We start from the raw sequence: 24,513 nt of genomic DNA on the forward strand, positions 1-24,513 counted from the left end.
TGGGACTGCTCGTCACTGCAGACGCAACGACCGTGGGTCGCTAGGCTGTATGGAAGAGACTTGTTGGTATGGAATGGGTGGCAGCTGTTGAAGTGGAGGTATTGCTGATGGTTAGTAGGTTTGACATGGACAGAGGTACTGATGTAGCCATCTTTGAGGTGGAGGTCAGCATCTTAGAAGATGGCTTGTTGGGTTGAGCTAGAATGTCATCTTCACTCCACACACCAGTATCCAACATCACATGTTCAGTGGTTCAGTTATTGATGAAGAATGTGCTTCCATTTCTCAACAGACATTCAGACACCATATTGAAAGTGTTCCCAGTGTAGTTCAAGCCATCATAAAGGAGAAAGCTGGGCACAACCCATATTAATATCCACTAACAGATTTCCAGGTATTTTTGGGCAGATAGAGTTATGATACATAGCAGCCAAAAATTACCCTTAATTCATATTCTGTACAGGACTTACACACAATCTTCCTTCAAACAAACAAGCATCTTTTATTATTAGAGCTGCTGCCAATACCTCTTTTCTTCTTGTTATACACATTCAATGCAATGAGATTTCATAAAAACAGTTCTCAAAAACACTATGACTTCAACCAATACGGTTTCCAAAAATGACATAAGAATGATCTACATGACATTTTTTACAAGAAAGTGAACACACAGTTTTTGAATGAGGATCAAATCACTAGAACTGTCTTACAAACAATATTATGAAAAGGATAGTTGCTACTCTCCATACAGCGTACAGCAGAGATGTTGAGTCGCAGATAGGCACAACAAAAAGAGTGTCAGAAAGTGAGCTTTCAGACAAGAAGGCCTTCATTGCAAATAGGCAAAAAACACACACACACACACACACACACACACACACACACACAAATTTCTGTCTTATAAATGTACTTGATGTTCTGAGAACTACTATGTGTAGCACAGCATAGATGGCAGTTGCAGTTATTTAACAATTACAACTCCCGTTAACTTCATTTATTGTGATTAGTGCTGTTTGTGCTGCTTAAGAATGGCAATAAGCCAGACATTGACAACTACAGAGGAATTTCTGTGCTATCAGTTGCATCTTCTTGTTTTCCTTGCTTGCGCCTTTGTCCCCCATTGGTGCAGGGCCAGCATGATTATTGAAGGATTTGGCATGAATAATTTAATGGGTGGTTGGACGCTATTCCTGAATGTGCAAGACAAAACATGCATTCCCCAACTATCTGCGTGTAGGTTACACATGTCCAAGTGATCAAAAGTTTCCTAAATGTTTATGAATCATGAAACTAAGGTGGGACTTCGGTATCAGCCCGATTTTCACCGAATGGAACTTGGGAAACCACCAGAAGACCCCATCCGGGCTGGCTGGCACACCAAGTCCTGTCATTAATCTGCCAGGTGAATTTGATCAGGGGCCAGTGCAACTTCCCATCCTGGCTATCTGCAAAGCTATCCGGCTGAGTTTGTTACCAGTCTCATATAAAATACTTTTCTACACCAAAAAATGGAAAATCCATGATGGAATGTAACATTATAATGAACAGGTTAGTTGGTACTCACCCTATAGATGTCAGACACACACACACACACACACACACACACACACACAAATGCAACTGACACACACATGACCACAGTCTCTGACAGCTGAAGCCAGACTACGAGCATCAGCAGCAGTGCACAATGGAGAGGCAACTGGGTGGGGGGTAAGGAGGAGGCTGAGGTGAGGAGGGGGAGGGATAGGAATAGGAGGGTAGGGGTGGGGGACAGTGAAGTGCTGCTGGTGAGTGCGCACAGATGAGGTGGAGAGTGGGTAGGGCAGCTAGGTGCAGTTGGGCAGTTAGACAATGGGGGAGAGAGGGGGGATAGCAGAAAAGGAGAGAATTAAAAAGCATGGGTGTGTTGGTGGAACAGAGGGTTGTGTAGTGCAGGAATGGGAAGAAAGAAGGGGCTAGATAGGTGAGGACAATGACTAATGAAGGTTGAGGCCATGAGGGTTACAGGAATGTAGGATGTATTGCAGGGAGAGTTCCCAACTGCACAATTCAGAAAAGCTGGTGTTGGTGGGAAGGATCTGTATGGCACAGGCTGTGAAGCAGCCATTGAAATCGAGAATGGTGTGTTGGGCGGTGTGCTCACCAAGAGGGTAGTCCAGTTGTTTTGTGGACACAGTTTGTCGGTGGCCATTCGTGCGGACAGACAGCTGTTGGTTGTCATGCCCACATAGAATGCAGCACAGTGGTTGCAGCTTAGCTTGTATATCACATGACTAGTTTCACGGGTAGCCCAGCTGTTGATAGGATAGGTGATGTTTGTGACACGACTGGAGTAGGTGGTGTGGGAGGATGTATGTGACAGGTCTTGCATCAAGGTCTATTACAGGGATATGAGCCATGAAGTAAGGTATTGGGAGCAGGGGTTGCATAGGGAGGACAAGTATATTGTGTAGGTTCGGTGGACAGCAGAATACCACTGTGGGAGGGGTAGGAAGGATAGTGGGCAGAACATTTCTCATTTCAGGGCACAACCCTGGCATAAAATGTAATTCAGTTGCTCCAATCCTGGGTGGAACTGAGTTACAGGGGGAAATGCTCCTCTGTGGCCCGACGGTGAGACTTAGGGAGGTGGTGTGAGACTGGAAAGATAAGGCCAGGGGGATTTGCTTTTGTGCAAGCTTGGGAGGAGGATAATTATTATCTGAAAAGGCCCGAGTGTGACCCTCAGTATATTTTCAGAAGGACCACACCTCACTGCAGATGTGACGTCCACAGGCAGCTGGGCTGTATGGAAGGGACTTCTTGGTATCGAGTGGGTGGCAGCTGTCGAACTGGAAGTATTGCTGGTGGTTAATAGGTTTGATATGGACAGAGCTACTGAGGTAGTCATCTTTGAGGTGGAGGTCAACATCTAGGAAGGTGGCTTATTGGGTTGAGTAGGACCAGGTGAAGAAAATGCGGGAGAATGTGTCGAGGTTCTGGAGGAATGTGGATAGGATGTCCCCACTCTCGATCCAGATCGCAAAGATGTCATCAATGAATCTGAACCGGGTGAGGGGTTTAGGATTGTGGGTGTTTAGGAAAGATTTCTGCAGATGATCCGTGGACAGGTTGGCATAGTACGCTGTGAAGTGGGTGCCCATAGCTGTACCCCAGATTTATTTGTAGGTAATGCCTTCAAAGGAGAAGTAATTGTGGGTGAGCATGTAATTGGTCATGGCAACTAGGAAGGAGGTTCTTGGTTTGGAATCTGCCATTTGCTGGGAGTGGTAGTATTCAATAGTGGTAAGGCCATGGGCATTATTACTGCTAGTATAAAGGGCGGTGGAATCAGTAGTGTTGAGCAGGGCACCATGTGGTAAAGGAACAGGAACTGAGGAGAGCCAGTTGAAGAAATGGTTGGTATTTTTTATACAGGATGGTATGTTTCGGGTAACAGGCTGAAGGTGTTGGTCTACAAGGGCAGAGGTTCTCTCATGGGGTACCCTGGATGGTTGGGTTTACGGACTTCAGTAAACATGTAGAAGGTAAGCGTGCAGGGAGTGGTAGCAGTGAGGAGTGAAATCATTCATGTGATCTACAAGCTAAGCTGCATCCATTGTGATGCATTCTATGTGGGCATGACAACCAACAAGCTGTCTGTCTGCATGAATGGCCAATGACAAACTGTGGCCAAGAAACAACTGGACTACCACATTGCTGAGCATGCTGCCCAACAAAACATTCTTCATTTCAATGACTGCTTCACAGCCTGTGCCACATGGATCCTTCCCCTGAAATATATGCTACTTTTCCATAACCTTCCTGGCCTCAACATTCATTAGTCATTGTCCTCACCCATCTAGCCCCTTCCCTGTTCCCATCCCAGCACTACACAGCCCTCTATTCCAACAACGCACCCAGTCTTTTTAATTCCCTCCTCTTCTACTATCCCCTCCCCTCTCCTCCACCCTCTGTCTAACCTCCTGGCTGCACCTTGCTGCCCTGCCCTCTCTCCATCTTATCTCTGCACACTCGCCAGGAGGCATTACAAAAGAGAGAGAGAAATTGAGACTAAGGGTCAAGAAGGTCTCTGAGAAAATAAAACATACAGTAAAACTACTGGTGTCAAATGGTCAGATGGGAGGGGGAAAGCTCATTCTGAGAAAATGAAATAGATTTGGAGAAGGATGAAGGAAAAGAGAACTATATAGTTATATCTAAAAACAAAGATGATGTGACTTACCAAAAGAAAGCGCTGGCAGGTCGATAGACACACAAACAAACACAAACATACACACAAAATTCTGGCTTTCGCAACCAACGGCTGCTTCGTCAGGAAAGAGGGAAGGAGAGGGAAAGACGAAAGGAAGTGGGTTTTAAGGGAGAGGGTAAGGAGTCATTCCAATCCCGGGAGCGGAAAGACTTACCTTATATGTCTGCTTGTGTCTGTATATGTGTGGATGGATATATATATATATATATATGTGTGTGTGTGTGTGTGTGTGTGTGTGTGTGTGTGTGTGTGTGTGTGTGTGCGAGCGCGAGCGCGCGCAGCGCGATAGTGTATACCCGTCCTTTTTTCCCCCTAAGGTAAGTCTTTCCGCTCCCGGGATTGGACTGACTCCTTACCCTCTCCCTTAAAACCCACATCCTTTCGTCTTTTCCTCTCCTTCCCTCTTTCCTGACGAAGCAGCCGTTGGTTGCGAAAGCCAGAATTTTGTGTGTATGTTTGTGTTTGTTTGTGTGTCTATCGACCTGCCAGCGCTTTCTTTTGGTAAGTCACATCATCTTTGTTTTTAGATATATTTTTCCCACGTGGAATGTTTCCCTCTATTATATTCAGAACTATATAGTTATTTTGACATTATTCTTAGTTGGCCTGGACCGAAATTTTTAAAAAAAAGGTCCATCAGGCAACAATGAATAGGAAATAAATATTCTTCTGCGTTTTGATGGTTCTGCTGCTAGACAATGTGTCACTCTATTAACTTTTATAATGAAATCTCCAACCAGAAAAACCCATAAGGAAAACACCACTGTTATTGTAGCTACTCTATAGCTCATTTTCCTCTACAGTTACACTGAAGCTCAGGAGGCAAGCAAGAAGAAGGGATCAATCTATACAATATGTATGTGGGGAATGGTAATTTGTGCAGTTTCATCACTGTCACTGCTGGAACCACAGAATGAAGAAGAATTTAATGTGTAAGAAATGATACAGCAGCAATAGATATGAGCAATGCACAGCAGAAGCAAAGCTAGAGCCAGAAAAGAACTGCAAGCTTGGAGAAATCATTTCCTTGGTACAAAAATTGTTTCAATGACATTTGATTTAACACTAAGTATCTAATTTTTCACTGTAAAGCTTGACATGAAAGCAACTTGCAAACCAGTTCCTGTACATAAATTTGTAAAAAGCTAATTTCATCTGAAAAAGTTGCAGTGGAGTTTTTCATTCATTAATGTTAATGTACGTTTTCAGTGCCCATGTACAAATAGAAAAGCATTACTTCTTTTATGAAATGCATTCACATATAAAAATAATGTTTTGAATAGTTTAGGTACTCACTCAGATGACGCCATGCTTGTTCCTGACAAACGATGAAGATCAATGGTCTGAGAAGTACCACTGAGCTGCCTTCTAGCTTGATTTTGCAGTGGTGTATCAAATTTAATATCACACACCTACAAAAAAAAAGAGAAAGTGACTTTACAATAAAAATAAAAATGATCGTTAACAATGTTACAACTGAAAATAAATGACGACTTATGGAAAATTGTCTTTTTGTACACCAGACATGAATTATTTGAGGGAAACCATTTTGTTCATCCCCATGGTACAAGAAACAAAGAAAATTTTATGTTTCCCACCCACTGCCTCAAGCTGTATTGCCAGGGTTTTCACTACATGGGAATGAAAAATTATTATAAATAAAAAGAAGCAAGTTAATGCAGATGAAGTTAGGTCCACTTAAATGAAAGCCATATAAGGCATTGACAAGGAAATGTTATTGCTTCGTGGATGAATTCATTCAGAACAAACTGGAAATTTGAGCTGAATATAGTGCGTTACATATTCCGAGAAATATTATTACAGTGTTTTCATTTATTTTAGTACTATAATTTATCAGTGCAAAAATCACTGTAAGACAATTCTGCAAATATGGTAAGTACCTCATAACCTCACGACTACGAGTTCCCATGGGCAAACTGAAGGCAAAAGCAAGTATCGGTAATAAAATGGAATAATTTGATTAAAAAAAACCTCATTTTATAATGAATGACACTTAACTCTTACCTTCTTTCCATACTTTTCTTCAACATGACTTTGAATTTCAGAAAAGCAATCTTCCATCCTTTGCTGAATTGGTGCTAGAGATGGAGGAGCTCTCTGCCGATGGAGGGCAATAGCAATTTCTAAAAGCGGTACCTGATATGCTATCAAATCTTTCAACATTTTTACACTAGGGCCATCATCTGGATGACTTTCGAGGTACTCATCAGTGAAAAATGCCTGAAAACCATCAATAAATTAATTTAAATTACTGTTAAATTGGAGGCAAAACTAAATACATGATACAATGCAGTGAAATGTACTTCGAACGCTTCCAGCTTGCTTCACTTTGTTCAACAGCTAGTACTGGTAGCAGCAGAGAAAGAAAGAACTACGTATGTATCCATGGAAGACCCAGGACAGAACATTATTTGTCTATGAATACAAAGCACGTGCTAAGTGGAAAGTTGCTGAACTTTTAGTCACATATATGACTGCCCTCCCCCACAAAACACACACACACACACACACACACACACACACACACACACACACACACACACACAATTTCAGCCATCAAAGACTGTGCTGGGGCTAGGCTGACACACCAAGATGCTTGTAGATGGTCACATGAGAATCTGAACTTACACAATTTTCCATCTTGGCTGCCCTTACACTATTATTCATTTTCTGGCAGGTTTTAAATGCAACAACCATTTTATTACTGTTACATTGCACACATTACAAACACAAATGGCAATCAGTCATCGTAGTAAACACCGAAATACTGTGTAGATCTAGATATGATACATGAAACAAGAAACGTGTAATGGCAGCATGCTAGTTCAAGGAAACCTATGAAGTACAAGACAGGCACACAGTACATTTGTGAGTAGAAGGTTGCTAAAGCTTGGGATGGATCAGTAAAATAGTATTGTAAGGCTCACTGCTTGACTCTTGGCTAGGAGAGCATGATCATCAGCAAATCCCAAGCAGTTTAAACTTTTATAATATTTTGCACTTCCAATTCTTATGGTCTTTGAGTTATCTTCGTTCCATTCTCTCATTATACATTAAAGTGCAGAGCAGAACAGTAATGGTGGTAGGGAGCAACCTTGTCTTAAGCCTGTTTTTACAAGGAATGGTTCAGAAATTACTCCTCAGAACTTGACTTTTGATTAAGTCTCAGTTACAGTATGTTCTACTACTTTAATTACATTTGGGTGGAGTCCTAGACTCCTTAGAATTTTTAGTACTGAAGGTCTATGGAGACAGTCCTATGTCTTTCTAAAGTGTACAAATGTTATTGCCAGATGTTTATTCCATTTCCTGTTTATATATTTAGCTTGCAGACATGGGATCATTTGAAACAAGGGCATGGTATAATGATAGACAGTTCACATGCTGGATATGGTGAAGAAAGAGTTTCTATGAAAAGATGATGATCCTAAAATTAGTGAACAAAAAACTGAGGATGTTGAGGATATCAGTCACATTCATGGAATAATAATTTATCCATACTACTCATAATGTGTGCATACTCAATAGCCACAAGATTACCGTGCCAGATTATAGAACCGACAATGGCTTCCAACCCAGAGACCTGAAAATTCACAGTTGATGGCTTGTGTTTTATTAATGGAGACGGACATGAGTTTAATGTACTGTTGATCAAATCCTTGGAGAAATATTTCACTCACAAAGTGGGATTCACACACAAGGTATAACAGAATTATCACAATCACTTTGTGTCAGTAGTTGCAAATCCAAGAGCAATCACTGAAGCAAGGCATTAGATTGACTTAAGTTACAGTGTGTGGCAAGAAACTATAGCTGACAAACTCAAGAGACCACAAACATCAAGAGGTGGTGTTGATCAACAACTTTTGCACGGCATATTACCCACACTAACGGAGGATCTGAGAGTTCCGTACAAAATTAGTGATGTATGCAGACAGTTCACCTATTACGGGAATCAAGAATTGCTACAATTTTTGCCTGTTATCTACATTGATACAGGTGAGATATCGGACCCAGGTATTCTAAGATTTTTTTGGGAATATTTTAATTTGAATAATATACAGTGGAACTTGGATTTTACATTCTCCGATTTTACATTTTTCGTGATTCTGCACCATAAATTCGTAGCCCCTGTGAAAAACCCATACCATCAAAGCAAAAAATTCCCCAATTTTACATTTCTTCTTAGTAAGATTTACCATGATTCTAAGTTCTTACTTGATGTCTCACTCGAGTTCATCCCATTTTCTTCCTATTGAAATTTGATGTTAATGAACAAGTTATAAGTTTCAGAAAAGACTGATGGTTCGCACCACGGATGGCGGCGGAATTCAGGAAATATTTTAGGCTGTTGTTGAGAGGGGACATGTGAGAGAGGGAATGCTGACTTAATCCATATCAGTGTTGCCAAAACAAGTTGCATCATTCAGCTTCACTGTGCAATTATGATACAAGTACTGCTAGGTTGCAGCGCTAAAGGAAAAACAAGACAGTCAACGTGAAGTGTTGTGGACCGAGTCAACATGTGATGTAGGGGGCCCAGCCACCGCCTTTTCTTGTGCCACTTATAACTCAGTCTCATCTTTTTGCATGTATATCAACCATCAACCTCTTCAATGCAACACAGAGTCTTGAAGAATGTGCTCAGTCATAATTACAGGAACATCGCTGGTGAACCTTTAATTGGCTGCAACTTGTTCAAGTTGCCCAATAGCCACACCAACGCACGTAAAATGAGCTCGCCTAACTGATGTGTGGAGGGGAGGAGTGGCCCTTCAGTGATGGGATGCAGGTAGGGGTGAAAGCATTATGTGAAGTGTTGAACATATACTTTTTGTGCAAATAATATGCTATGACAGAGATGGCAACAGTTGCACCAACTGTATATACTTCTCATGTACATACTTTGCACCGCACACACCACACAATGTAGATCATAAGGACTGGGAGCATTGAGAGAGAACATTAAGCGAAACTGTGGCAACTGTGCTTTCTTTCAAATTTACATTTTACACAGAGTAAGAAATTTACTGAGCCAACTTATAATAAATTTGTAACATCAATCAGGCAAGTAAACTCATTTTTTCACATCCCTGCTTCTCTCATCATGCCTAAAATAACACTTTAGTGGCAGTGAGCATATGATGTGTGGCTCATAAGAAAAGCATTAAACTATAACAGCAACGGTGACAAAGTGTACCGTTATGCAGATGTCCACATTTATGCTTATGATTCAACCATTTAGCTGCTGTGATGGTTTTGGTTTAATTCAACATGTGCATCAATTTTTGCTTTTTCCTGGATGAGCACAAAGGATGATCTCTCAAAAACGCATGTTTTGAACATATAATTTCTTGTCGTAGCATGTCGGAAAACAGCTCAATTATCTTGCACCCAGATACCAATTTCACTTTTTTGATGAGTTTTTACTTGCTGTTACACATCTGTGACTTTTTAAGAACTGATGAAATTCACTACCACAAATTAATGTATAAACATTGAATTGCACATTTAATTTCCTTCACTTGGACAGATTTTACACAAAGTATTGGAGAGGATTGCTATTTTTAATCAGATATGCCAATTATTACAATTGAAATTTCAAGGGAGTATGTTCCAGAAAAAACAAAATCAAATAGGGGTAATGCAGGAGTAGGTTTAATAATGAATAAAAAAATAAGAGTTCGGGTTAGCTACTACAAACAGCATAGTGAACGCATTATTGTGGCCAAGATAGACACAAAGCCCATGCCTACTACAGTAGTACAAGTTTATATGCCAACTAGCTCTGCAGATGATGAAGAAATTGATGAAATGTATGACGAGATAAAAGAAATTATTCAGGTAGTGAAGGGAGACGAAAATTTAATAGTCATGGGTGACTGGAATTCGTCAGTAGGAAAAGGGAGAGAAGGAAACATAGTAGGTGAATATGGATTTGGGGGAAGAAATGAAAGAGGAAGCCGCCTTGTAGAATTTTGCACAGAGCATAACATAATCATAGCTAACACTTGGTTCAAGAATCATGAAAGAAGGTTGTATACCTGGAAGAACCCTGGAGATACTAAAAGGTATCAGATAGATTACATAATGGTAAGACAGAGATTTAGGAACCAGGTTTTAAATTGTAAGACATTTCCAGGGGCAGATGTGGATTCTGACCACAATCTATTGGTTATGAACTGCAGATTGAAACTGAAGAAACTGCAAAAAGGCAGGAATTTAAGGAGATGGGACCTGGATAAACTGAAAGAACCAGAGGTTGTACAGAGTTTCAGGGAGAGCATAAGGGAACAATTGACAGGAATGGGGGAAAGAAATTCAGTAGAAGAAGAATGGGTAGCTCTGAGGGATGAAGTAGTGAAGGCAGCAGAGGATCAAGTAGGTAAAAAGACGAGGGCTAATAGAAATCCTTGGGTAACAGAAGAAATATTGAATTTAATTGATGAAAGGAGAAAATATAAAAATGCAGTAAATGAAGCAGGCAAAACGGAATACAAACGTCTCAAAAATGATATCAACAGGAAGTGCAAAATGGCTAAGCAGGGATGGCTAGAGGACAAATGTAAGGATGTAGAGGCTTGTCTCACTAGGGGTAAGATGGATACTGCCTACAGGAAAATTAAAGAGACCTTTGGAGAGAAGAGAACCACTTGTATGAATATCAAGAGCTCAGATGGCAACCCAGTTCTAAGCAAAGAAGGGAAGGCAGAAAGGTGGAAGGAGTATATAGAAGGTTTATACAAGGGCGATGTACTTGAGGACAATATTATGGAAATGGAAGAGGATGTAGATGAAGATGAAATGGGAGATAAGATACTGCGTGAAGAGTTTGACAGAGCACTGAAAGACCTGAGTCGAAACAAGGCCCCGGGAGTAGACAACATTCCATTAGAACTACTGATGGCCTTGGGAGAGCCAGTCATGACAAAACTCTACCATCTGGTGAGCAAGATGTATGAGACAGGCGAAATACCCACACACTTCAAGAAGAATATAATAATTCCAATCCCAAAGAAAGCAGGTGTTGACAGATGTGAAAATTACCGAACTATCAGTTTAATAAGTCACAGCTGCAAAATACTAACACGAATTCTTTACAGACGAATGGAAAAACTGGTAGAAGCGGACCTTGGGGAAGATCAGTTTGGATTCCGTAGAAATGTTGGAACACGTGAGGCAGTACTAACCTTACGACTTATCTTAGAAGAAAGATTAAGAAAAGGCAAACCTACGTTTCTAGCATTTGTAGACTTAGAGAAAGCTTTTGACAACGTTAACTGGAATACTCTCTTTCAAATTCTGAAGGTGGCAGGGGTAAAATACAGGGAGCGAAAGGCTATTTACAATTTGTACAGAAACCAGATGGCAGTTATAAGGGTCGAGGGGCATGAAAGGGAAGCAGTGGTTGGGAAAGGAGTGAGACAGGGTTGTAGCCTCTCCCCAATGTTATTCAATCTGTATATTGAGCAAGCAGTGAAGGAAACAAAAGAAAAATTCGGAGTAAGTACTAAAATTCATGGAGAAGAAGTAAAAACTTTGAGGTTCGCCGATGACATTGTAATTCTGTCAGAGACAGCAAAGGACTTGGAAGAGCAGTTGAACGGAATGGACAGTGTCTTGAAAGGAGGATATAAGATGAACATCAACAAAAGCAAAACGAGGATAATGGAATGTAGTCAAATGAAATCGGGTGATGCTGAGGGGATTAGATTAGGAAATGAGACACTTAAAGTAGTAAAGGAGTTTTGCTATTTAGGGAGTAAAATAACTGATGATGGTCGAAGTAGAGAGGATATAAAATGTAGACTGGCAATGGCAAGGAAATCGTTTCTGAAGAAGAGAAATTTGTTAACATCGAGTATAGATTTAAGTGTCAGGAAGTCGTTTCTGAAAGTATTTGTATGGAGTGTAGCCATGTATGGAAGTGAAACATGGACGATAACCAGTTTGGACAAGAAGAGAATAGAAGCTTTCAAAATGTGGTGCTACAGAAGAATGCTGAAGATAAGGTGGGTAGATCACGTAACTAATGAGGAGGTATTGAATAGGATTGGGGAGAAGAGAAGTTTGTGGCACAACTTGACTAGAAGAAGAGATCGGTTGGTAGGACATGTTTTGAGGCATCAAGGGATCACAAATTTAGCATTGGAGGGCAGCGTGGAGGGTAAAAATCGTAGAGGGAGACCAAGAGATCAATACACTAAGCAGATTCAGAAGGATGTAGGTTGCAGTAGGTACTGGGAGATGAAGAAGCTTGCACAGGATAGAGTAGCATGGAGAGCTGCATCAAACCAGTCTCAGGACTGAAGACCACACAACAACAACATGTTCCAGAAAGAATTAGACAACATGTAACTTCCTCCCAGATACGTCTTGTGAAATGACCACAATGAGAAAATTTGGTAAATTAGACCTAATACACCCGCATGCCATTCACCTAAGAAACAGGGATGAGAGGACCAGCTAGCATCCTTGCAATTGTGTGTGTGTGTGTGTGTGTGTGTGTGTGTGTGTGTGTGCGCGAGCAAGCGTGCACACGTGGCGGGGGGTGGGGGGGGGGGTAGGGGGAGGTGGGAGGGGGGGGGGGGGGAAGCCACGCACACATGGCGCTGTACTGGTTAGTCATGAACATGAAATATGACGGACACTATCTGCATAATTTTCAGTTTTCAACCACTCTACACCTCAGCTGTAAGGTAAGTTATTGCCTTTGCTTCTTCCATTAAATGTAATATGCTTAGTTACTAATCAAGAAATGTAACAGAGATTATGGCTCCAGTAAGTGAAGTAACAACTAAGTTAGGCATGCTCTTTATTGGAAAATTAACCAAAAGTAGATATATTTCACACCACGTTTTGTACAAAAGCCAGTGTTATGAACATCATCACCATCATCATTATTACCACCACATGTCAGACTGTACAGCAGCTCCACTCCTGGCACTTATGCATATTTAAAAAATAAATAAATAAATAAATTTTCAGTTAATGTTTATAAATTTACAGTTAATGATTAGGAATCTCGTGTTGCTTGCTGACAGTGTACCACAAAAACGTCAACCATAATTTTTAATTCAGAATTTAAAATTCACTGAAACAAGTGTATAATGATGAATAGTAACATACACAAGAGATATGTTAGATTACAAGAAACTAACCTTTTCATAGTTGACGATTCCGCCCATTACTTTTGCATCTACAATGCCCATAATCTTCATAGTTAATGGATTTAAATGCAAGGTGCTATCAGCTCTGTGAGCAACAATCAGATCTTTCAATGATTTGTTTGTGGCCTCCATTGTTTCAATAGCATTTTGTAATGGGCTCACATAATACACCTCTGCAGAAATAACAGGAAACCATTGCAGAATACCAGGAAATGGATAAGATGTGACAAGAACTGTTCTTTCAAGCCATAAGTTGGCAAATTCATTGTCAAGATCACCACTAGCTCCATCGCGTCTGTAGAAAGGTCTGCTGAACCTAAATTTCTGTACATCATTTACCCTGAAAATGAAATGCAAAGGGAATGAAGTGAGAAAACTAACCAATGGTTATTACAAACAGAAAGTCATAATGCACATTATTAATGATTTTCAGAAAAACAACTAAATTCGAATAACGGTGCCAGGAATGACAAAGACCACCATATTGAGGTAGTGTTAAGCAATAGATAGTTATAAAAACAAGGTGCTGCTTAACACTTCCCTGTACACTACAGTAAGTAGCTGCCTTTTCTTACATCACATTTTTTATACAAAAAAGTATTTTCCACTGGGGTACCAATCATGAGATTTGAAAGCACAGTAGCATCTAGTAATAATGTCATATAAGTGTGACAACAAGAATTTTTTGAATGCCATGTAGCTACTTTCCATTTTGTGAGCTGGTTGTCATACAGTTTGTTCAGTTTGCTGAAATAGTTTGTTAATTATCAACATTTAAAGATTTTTTTTTTTGTGTGCACAGAAAAATGAATATGACCAGGGAACATTTCCAGGCTACGCTATTTTATGATTTTAAATCATCCTTAATCACCTACACAATGTGAAGATCACCTGAAAATGCATCTGGCAAAGGACCCCTATCTAAGGCAACAATTTCTAGTTGGTACAATGAATTCAAAAGAGAATGACTTTTACTTAGTGATGAATTTTGTGAAGGTCACCCACTGATGAAAATATTGCAGCTGTTTCAGCATAAGTTGAAGAATATTGATGAACATCTTATGAATTTACTCAGGCAACAATGAGCTTTGGTATGAGTCAAATCCAAAATATTTGACATCAAAAAATAAGATGTTAGAAAATTTTGTTGTCTATAGTGCAAAAAAACTGGAAAATTTTCAAGGTGTCACTTCAGATTTGCTTCAGAATATCATTATTTGTGGCAAATCTTTGATTTATTGTCGCGACCCTGAAAGGATCTTTCAAACAGCACCTATTGCCGCAAAAGTCTTACAGATTATTAGTATTGGTAAGAAGATGGTAACTAGATATTTTTCCTAGAATGGGCCATATTGCTACTATAGCACTTGAAAACAGTTCTACTGTTACTGCAGATTGGTAAACAAATGACTATATTATTTTATCCATGTTTGATCTTGTGAATTAGGCAGCCATTAATGACAGTTGGCAAATGATGCGACCAGCGCGTCATTCACTGACCAAACAAATGTCTGTTGACTACAAATTTTTGAAAAATATGTAGAAAACACACGAAAGAAACAATAGAAACTCCAAGTTGGAGTAACAATGAACCTAAGGACAAGATCGATTGTTACTAACCATGACACATTAAGCTGCAGACAAGTACAATTAAAAACGCACTTACATATTAGCTTTTAGCCATAGTCTGTCAGAAAAAGAAAAGGAAACACACAAGAACTAATCCTTGTCTAATTTTCAGTGTCACCCCTGTAGTGCCCGAGACATACAGTCTGGATCACCCCATCAGTTCCTAACATAGACAGAAATAATCAATGAAATTCACGAGTTGTACAGGGCGCGCGCACGCGGCCACATACACACACACACACACACACACACACACACACACACACATTCATTAAGACAAGCAACAACACCTCAATCTTGAGCAGCTCAGATCAGAGGAGACTGTCGTGTGTGTGAGGTGTTCTTGCTTGTGTAAATGAATGCACATGTGTTTCCCTTTCCTTTTCTGATGAACACTATGGCTGTAAGCTAATGTGAAAGTGTCTTTTGCCGGCCGTAGTGGCCGCGCGGTTCTGGCGCTGCAGTCTGGAACCGCGAGACCGCTACGGTCGCAGGTTCGAATCCTGCCTCGGGCATGGATGTGTGTGATGTCCTTAGGTTAGTTAGGTTTAACTAGTTCTAAGTTCTAGGGGACTAATGACCTCAGCAGTTGAGTCCCATAGTGCTCAGAGCCATTTGAACCATTTTGAAAGTGTCTTTTAATGGTGCCAGCCTGCAAATTAACATGTTATCTTTACAATAAGTAGCACTTTATCTTTTCCCTTCATTGTTGTTCAAAAGAAACAATTTTACAGTACATCAAAGCATCGTTGCATACAGCAAGATTAAAACTGAGAAACTGTATGCCCTAAAGATCAGCACTGTGGTCCTTCTACCATACGACCTTGACTCAGTACCTTTTGATTTCCTTTTTGGTTACAAAAGCTAAAGATAAAATGCATGGAATAACAACTTCATCATCAGATGAAGCAGTGGAACATTATAAAAATCTGGTTTCTCGAGTACCTCAGGAAGAGTGGCATCATTGCTTTATGGTCTAGCATCATCAAATCAGAACTGTGTTGATGTTAAAGGGAAGTATTTTGCAAAACAATAAAATCATTTAAAATTTTGTTTGGAACCAATCCTTGTCTAATTTTCAGTGTCACCTCTGTAGTGCCCGAGACACAATCTCAGTTCCTAACTTAGGCAGAAATACAGTTTCACCCTTAAAGTGCCTGAGACATACAGTCTGGATTACCACATCAGTTCCTAACATAGACAGAAATAATCAATGAAATTCACGAATTGTACAGCTCAGATACATTATTCTGCATTACAGCAAGCTCCCGATTATCCATGTTAATTAAGGCCTGAGATTGCATGGATAATTGAAAAACATAAATAATCCAAAATACAGTTGTTTTTACCAGAAACTGCTGCACATCACATTTGAATTGACTAGGCGTATTGTCCAGTGAAAAAACAGCCTTCTTCCCTTTCTTTCTTTCTTTCTTTTTCTTTCTTTCCCCCCTATTTGACAGCAACAAGTGACTTCAATTTGTTTCCACTCACTGAATTTCACAGAAATTGCTTTAACATGCTTACATTTGCTAGCATGTTCTTCAGTCTGAGAGGCTTAAGGTCACATGGGCACACCCTAACAAGACAACCCAACCAGCATTGTAAATCTGGTCTAGGAGACAACTACCAGCATTGTAAATCTGGTCTAGGAGACAACTACTATATTCAAAGTAACTAAAGAACTGACCATAAAAATCATCGGCTGTGTCTTCATTAGCACAAACTTTCTCACTCTTAACAGCAGCTTCTCATATCTTGTAGAAATGTTAAAACTGAGTCAGCAAATCTGATGAAGCATCTCTCCGAATTTTTCTATTAACAATGGACCTGATGCGGTGATGGCTGTCAACTTGGGTTGTAAAATTTAACAGCTTTTCTTCATTTATTTTTAAGTCTCTCACTGTATGCCTATCCCATAACACAGAGAATTAATGCAGAGTCGCCATTTCCTAACTTATCTATACTTTTCAATTTATTTTTGAACATTAGAACACCACATTTGTGTTTATCTGTAATCTTCCTAACACATGTAAACTGCCTGTATCACCAGCAATAGCAAGAAGTGTGAAATACATTAACAAACAATTTCAATGACCCACTGAACAAATTACAGTATTATCGAGATCTTTCAGCAACTAGAAAACTACCAATAAGAAAACCTAAATCATTTTATTTTACTATCAACTGCCAATGAGTTGGAAACTACCAATTTTTAGCTCTTAGCAAAAAGGCTAGCCAAATATACAGACAGGAAATTGTCCAAGAGTAGAGCCCTACATTTACCTGAAGGTGAAACGCGAAACACCAAGAAAATATTTCAGGAGTGTCAGATGAAGCAATTAGGATCCACATTATCTTCTGGTGATAAAAGATGTGTCACATCCATAATAGTGTATTCTCAATGAAAATATTCATTTTAATTATTACAGAATAATTCAAGCTGTGTTCTTTTATTTTTTTCAAAAATCACTGAACTATTTATGAATAAGCTACAAACTGGATAACTCGCACCTCAACAATTGTGAGTTTCTGTAGTTATGGAAGAACTGTATGCACTTAATGATTACATCACTGTTTTGTCAACAGATAATGTAAGTGGCTGAAAGACATACATCTCCTATGTATAATAAGAAATAAGCTGCATTTTTAGAACTCTACCTACATCTGGGAAAAAGCAACTTCATACTGCCTTGTACAAAGAGGAAAACAAATAGTTTGTTAAGTGACTGTGTAAAATTATTTTCAGTTCACAGGTTGAACTGTATGCTACCAGTTAGAAGACATAATTATAATCAAAAAAAGGTGTCATTTACAATTATTTATAGATTCTGTTTATGATTTTCCTCAACTGTCCTACACCAAAAAAAGAAATCTTTTTGTTTCAACATGATCTCTGTACACATTTTCTACATAATATTTTGCTTATGAGCATTAATTGCCTTTTTTTATGATAAATTAATGGTACAGAGTCATGTGCCAAAATCAAATTGTTCAACCATTAAACAAGCATCACCAAAAGAGAAAAATGGAGTCAAGTGCAGTCTCAAATTATAGCCTGATTTCAAAATTAAAAGACTGACTGGTGTTTTTTTAAACAGCTCTCTATTTCAATAATCAAGTAACTATTTTACTATGTACCTTCTCTGTTCTTCCAGCAGTCAGTTTGTCTGTGTACAGAAACAATCTATCTTGCTGCTATCTCTTTACTGTTCAACAGTCAGTCATGCCTTTTTCTTAAACCAATCTAATCATTTCCCAAAACCCTATACGTCAATACCTACACTCCTACCACAAAAATTTCACCTAAATAGCCAAACAATAGTTGCACATATGTTTCTTCCTGTCTGGTTTCCCCTTTTGTATTGCTCCTCAAGTTCTCACATTAAAATGTTCCCTTCTCTTGCTGTAATCAATTTTTCCACTAATATCTGTTTACTTTACAGACTGATCAATCCCTTACCCTCAGCCACCTTGTCCTTGACAAAGATGACCATACCTTTCAGTTACACATAACTATCTTGGCAAATACTAGCTTTACTTCTCACCTGTCTTTCTTATTCCATATCTTCACGTCACTTGGTGGTGTACTTACACATTTGGCTAGGTAGAACTGTTTCTGGTAATAACTTTACTACTTTTTTTCTCATCTTACAATGAAAGCATCTTTGTTCTCAACTGTTTCACCAAATGCCTCATCCTTATTTTACGTGTGTTGGTCTTCACCTTAGCTTAGAAGCTTAGAACTGAGCCACACTTTCCAGTTTAAAAAAAAATTCAACATCTCTCCCTTCTTTCTCACTTTCTTCTGTGTTTTTGAAGCCAACTTCAATGGCTTGCAAAAAGTCAGATTTGATATCATTTTCATTTTCTGTTTACAAAGTTAGAAAGTATTTCTTAACTATTCACAGACAATAATCTTCCATAATTTGACATACTATATATTTGTTGGATGAAGAATATTACTTCAGTATAAAACAGATTTTTCTTTTTATACATATACTAGTTTAGTGCCCACTGCTTCGCTCGCGTAGATTGTATGGCCTGCAGAGATTTGTTTTTGGTTTTTATTTAATCATATTTTTATGTTGTTCAGAAATTAAGACCACATAGGTATAGTCTTTTCTGACTGTACGAGCTTTAAAAATACTGTAGTAATTCTTTAATAATGATATATTTTCAAATAACGGCTTTCACCCACTACTTCACCTTCACGGGGTTAAATTTCCAAAATTGCTTTAACACGCAATTTTGAAAAATTCCTTCTTAAATGACACCTACAGTATAAGATCCAAAGCTTCTGTAAATTTCTAGTTTCTATCCTTAGGGGTTTGGGCTGCCCGATGAGGAGTCAGTCAGTCAGGACATCACATTTTATATACAGAGAAGAGTGGTCTGCAGCTCAGTGGCTCTTCTGTTTTGAGATTGATGACCTATTCTCACACATGTCATGAAGAAACATTAATACTATACAACAAAAGCAAGCAACTAACAGAGATAAGTTTAATGTCAATCTCATTTTAAATACTTAATGAGAGTAACAAACATACCTGAAATACCGCATTATTTGATCACTGATTGCCTTCCCTGAAAACCTTTTCCGACGGTCATCCATCACTGGTTCCACTTTATTTATCTGAATATCTGAAGATTGATATTAAGGATTTATCAGTAAAGGCACATTCCTGTAACTTATAAGATTACATTTCAGCCCACTGTGTGTTATTTGTCTGTTCTTACTTCTTCTGAATTCTAATATAAGCCTGGATATGAACATAATGGCCTACATGGGTTTGAAATGTCAACAAAGAAAACATCAGCTATAATTTCATTTTTACATGTGCCTGGAGACTAGAAAATTTTTGTAAAGTATAATATGGTCTGTAGTAGGCTGTAATATTCTTTATTAATTAGCTGTTCACACAATTAAAAAAGAATATTATAACCTACTATGGACTACATTTTCCTTTACAAAACATCAGCTACTTTCACATCTATACTTTGGTGTAACACTTCTTTGAATTTTCTCTTTCATGTCCATTATCACATACTTTAGTAAGCTTCTCATATAAAGTGAAGATTTGTCACAGATTTAGCTATAAAAACAAATTGCTGATGTTCCAAAGCAAGGCTTTATTTTCTGATATAGTTTGCTGCTTATCATCAAGTGGCAACAGACTATGACCAGAGAGGTTTTGTTACTGATGAGCAACTTTGAAACAGATATTATGGAAGAAGAGTGTGTTTCAAAAACAGAGTAACTGTCTTCTTTGACCGAGCAATTGTGACACAGTTGTATATAAAATCATATCATTGAATCATGAGATGTAGATAACCTAATTCCACCCGCCACCTTTTCAAATGCATTTCTGCCAATAAAGGAAATGTGCCATACATCGAGCACCATAATGATTAAATTTAACATGGGGACTTAGCATGTGTCAAATTATTATTATACATAGAATGAATATGGATGTTTTTCTCTCTTATTTGAGCTAAGCCAGGAACAGCTTCACTCACTCACTTTCTCACAAAATACTCTCAGCACAACACAGAAAATGGAAAACAATCTTCATTAAGGGGACTGTGGCTGATACTCATTACACTAAGGTTTTATAATGGGGGTTAACAAGCATACAGTTTTATATAACCTTTTCAGATGTCTAGTGGTGCAAGATCTGAATAACTGAAAAACAAAGAAAAAGCATGCAGATATTGTGCAAAACTGGGATTTTAGTAAGTTACAATGACAAACTTTGGTTTTCATGCTGTCACATCTGGGATTTTGATTTTCATGAGAGAAGATAGTTTTTTTTTCCTTGTTATTGCTAACCTATGGTTCACCTCTTACTAGGACTATCACATGTCAGTGGAATGGGAAACAAAACCTCTCACACCTCCTCATGTGATCACAACTGCAATTAGAACAACCTTAGAGCATTTTCTTAATAATACTAAACGATAGCTGCTGTACACTTAAAAGAATTAAACAACATGGTTTCACATGACAGCAAGAAAAATAATATGCAAGGATACATTGATGTGGAGATTCAGTGATATCATCACTTGGTGCAGAAAGGCGATTCATGAGTTCCGCATTAGGTAACTGATTGATTGTACGACTAGAAAAATCACTTAACCTTTCATATTCCTTTCCTCTATATACAAATACCTGTAGGATGGAACACAAAATTAGTACCTCTTCCAAATGTCCTAGTAAGAATTATAATGAAACAGTAATAATTTTTACTGTGTTCTACGACATTTACCCCTGCAAGGTGCTAAACACTTACCTTATTTTGCAAGAAGGCAGGAAATCCCCGGCCATAGTACGCCACTCTAAAATATTCAGGTTCTGGTCTAATCTGCTTCATAATACTGTCGTAAAACTGTGACATACGCTGGTGTATACAACTTAGTTGTAAGTAATCGTATGTCTCTTCTTCATACAAACTAATCAACTCTTTACATATACTCAATGCACTTTCCCACATCTACAAAGAAATCAAAAACTTTTAAAAGGACCTTTATAGTTTTATTATAGCATATAATTTTTCATTCAGTCTACACTAAACCACATGAAGCTTTAACTACTGATTATGTTTCACAACTTAATTAGATGTCTTGTACCAAATGCCCATATCTAATCAAAACAGAAACACCTTGTGCTTGATGACATCAAGGGCTGCTGTAAGCACAGTTAACACTACAGAAGTTAAAGAAGAAGCAGGAAAAAAAAAAACTTACCAGTTGTGAACAACAAAGTGACCAATAATTACAGCTTTGTTAACAAAAGACACAGATACAGAGACACAGTTCTAAAGTAAAGAGGAATATGCGGGTAAGCAGTGGGGAGAAGAAAATCCAAAATCTAACAATGGAAACTCCAGGTAGAAATATCAACAATTTAGGAAAAGACAGATTGCTACTTACCATACAGAAGACACGCTAAGTTACAGACAGGCACAATTATAAGACACTGACATAAAGATTTCAGCCACAGCCTCCATCAGCAAAAGAGCAACGTGCACCACTCATAAACACAAGCAAGCACAACTCGTGCACATATGACTGACAGCTCCAGTATCTCGGGCCCAAGATGTTGCAGCTGGCAGTCATGTGTGCATGGGGTGTGCATTCCTGTGAGTCTGAATGGTGTGTGTTTAACTGATGGAGGCTGTGGCTGAAAGCTTTATGTAAGTGTCTTTTGATTGTGCCTGTCTACAACTTTACTCGTCTTCTTTGCAGTAAGTAGGAATCAGTCTTCTCCTATATTGTTGACAATCTAGAATTTGTTACACAATAAATGCGTATTGAAACATTAGATATCCTGTCTTGAAGGCTGAATGCTCTGTCACAAACAGAAACAATGAATTCTCAGAAAAAAATAATGGGAATAAGTGTACGGCATCGTTGGCCGGGAGTCCCCTATTCGGGGAAGTTTGGCCACCAAGTGCAAGTCTTATTTCATTTGATGCCACACTGGGTGACTTGCATGCCAGTGATGAGAATGAAATGATGATGAGGACAATACAACACTCAGTTCCCGAGAAGAGAAAATCTCGACCCTGGCTGGGAATTTAATCTGGGCCCGCTTGCATGGGAGGGGAGCACGTTACCACCCAGCTAAGCAGGTGGATTCTCAGAGTTAAAGGAAACACAGAGGTGGAAGTGGAACTACATTAAGTGTTGTGTAAGTAATCCGAAAGATAACTCTTACATACATATTCATACAAAGACAATATTATAGAGAGAAAATTCTCCTAAACCTGTTGTAGAAAGATAAATGAAAGTGACTAGTTAGATTCAGATACATGTTTCAATTGATAGTCACTGTTATACTAATCTAAGACACACATTAAAAATACAAGACTAGAGGGATGACCAGAAAAAAGTATCTTGAGGGATGAAATACCATTATGGGCTTTTGCATAACCCAGTGTAAGGAAGAGGACTACTGAATTCTCAGTATGTTCAGAACCCTATATTGGGCATTTCCTAGCATAATGTTGTGGTCATTTATTGATAATAATCATATTAATATAGAAAGTGAAGCAGAGTTTTTATTTATTTTTCCCTGTTACTTGTTGCAGCCTGGTGCAACACTCTGCGTCTTTGTGATAGGTAAGTAGGTGTTCTGCTCTGCATGATATTGAGCTACAAATCTTATATCTATACTTCTCATTTAGGTTTACACAAAAATATCTATATGCAGAAAGTACAAACCTTGCCCTTATCAAAATAATGAATGATGTCATAGTAGAGGGCTTCCTTAAGTTCACGGTGTGTCTGACAAGTGGGATGGCGCAGGCTGCGAAGCAACGGTGGCAGTGGCTCAGCCGACCATTTCAACAACTTACTGTGAAGCTTCAATGTAAATGCAGCCTCTGTATAGTTATCACATTCTAAATGCAGTTCGCACAATTTATTTACATAACGAATATACATTTCCTTCCTATTAATCTCACTGTAGAAATCCTGCAAAATAGAAACATTCATGTTAAATATGATTAATTGCAATCTGTTCCCTATAGTTTAAAGTTATTCTATATTTCACTGAGCACATTCTCATCTTTCCCAGAAATGTAGTGAGACCATAACATGTACACTATGTGATCAAAAGCATCCGGACACCCCCACAAAATGGTTCAAATGGCTCTGAGCACTATGCGACTTAACTTCTGAGGTCATCAGTCCGCTAGAACTTAGAACTACTTAAACCTAACTAACCTAAGGACATCACACACATCCATGCCCGAGGCAGGATTCGAACCTGCGACCGTATCGGTCCCCCGGCTCCAGACTGTAGCACCTAGAACCGCACGGCCACATCGGCCGGACCCCCCACAAATATATGTTCTTCATATTAGGTGTATTGTGCTGACACCTACTGCAAGGTACTCCATATCAGCGACCTCAGTAGTCATGACACATCGTGAGAGAGCAGAATGGTGCGCTCCACGTAACTCATGGACTTCAAGCTTTGTCAGGTGATTGGGTGTCACTTTTGTCATACATTTGTACGTGAGATTTCCACACTGCTAAACATCTCTAGGTCCACTGTTTCTCGTGTGACTGTCAAGTGGAAATGTGAAGGGACACATACAGAACAAAAGCGGACAGCCCGACCTCGTCTGTTCACTGACACAGACTGCCTACAATTGATGAGGGTCATAGTGTAATAGGTACACATCTATCCAGACCATCACACAAGAATTCCAAATTGCATCAGGATTCACTGCAAGTACTACAACAGTTAGGCGGGAGGTGAGAAAACTTGGATTTCATGGTCGAGTGGCTGCTCATAAGCCGCACATCACACCGGTAAATGCCAAACAATACCTCTCTTGGTGTAACGAGTGTAAACATTGGATGATTAAACAGTGGAGAAATTTTGTGTGGAGTGACAAATCATGGTACACAATGTGGCAATCCGAT

The 24,513-nt window shown here is 39.0% G+C and overlaps 1 protein-coding gene across 1 annotated transcript in view; it reads right to left on the reverse strand.

The window, feature by feature from the left end:
- LOC124787750 (dedicator of cytokinesis protein 1) overlaps positions 1-24,513 on the reverse strand; it is a 413,210-nt gene that overhangs the window by 133,856 nt on the left and 254,841 nt on the right. The window contains exons 24-30 of the mRNA XM_047254617.1: positions 23,302-23,553; positions 21,369-21,569; positions 21,112-21,247; positions 19,626-19,719; positions 13,438-13,786; positions 6,281-6,496; positions 5,552-5,667 (exon numbers count right to left, since the gene is read on the reverse strand). Of these exons, the coding sequence (XP_047110573.1) occupies positions 5,552-5,667; positions 6,281-6,496; positions 13,438-13,786; positions 19,626-19,719; positions 21,112-21,247; positions 21,369-21,569; positions 23,302-23,553 (1,364 nt within the window). The remainder of the gene's footprint in view (positions 1-5,551; positions 5,668-6,280; positions 6,497-13,437; positions 13,787-19,625; positions 19,720-21,111; positions 21,248-21,368; positions 21,570-23,301; positions 23,554-24,513) is intronic.

The sequence above is a fragment of the Schistocerca piceifrons genome, chromosome 3 (genome assembly GCF_021461385.2).
Source record: "Schistocerca piceifrons isolate TAMUIC-IGC-003096 chromosome 3, iqSchPice1.1, whole genome shotgun sequence".
Taxonomy (NCBI): domain Eukaryota; kingdom Metazoa; phylum Arthropoda; class Insecta; order Orthoptera; family Acrididae; genus Schistocerca; species Schistocerca piceifrons.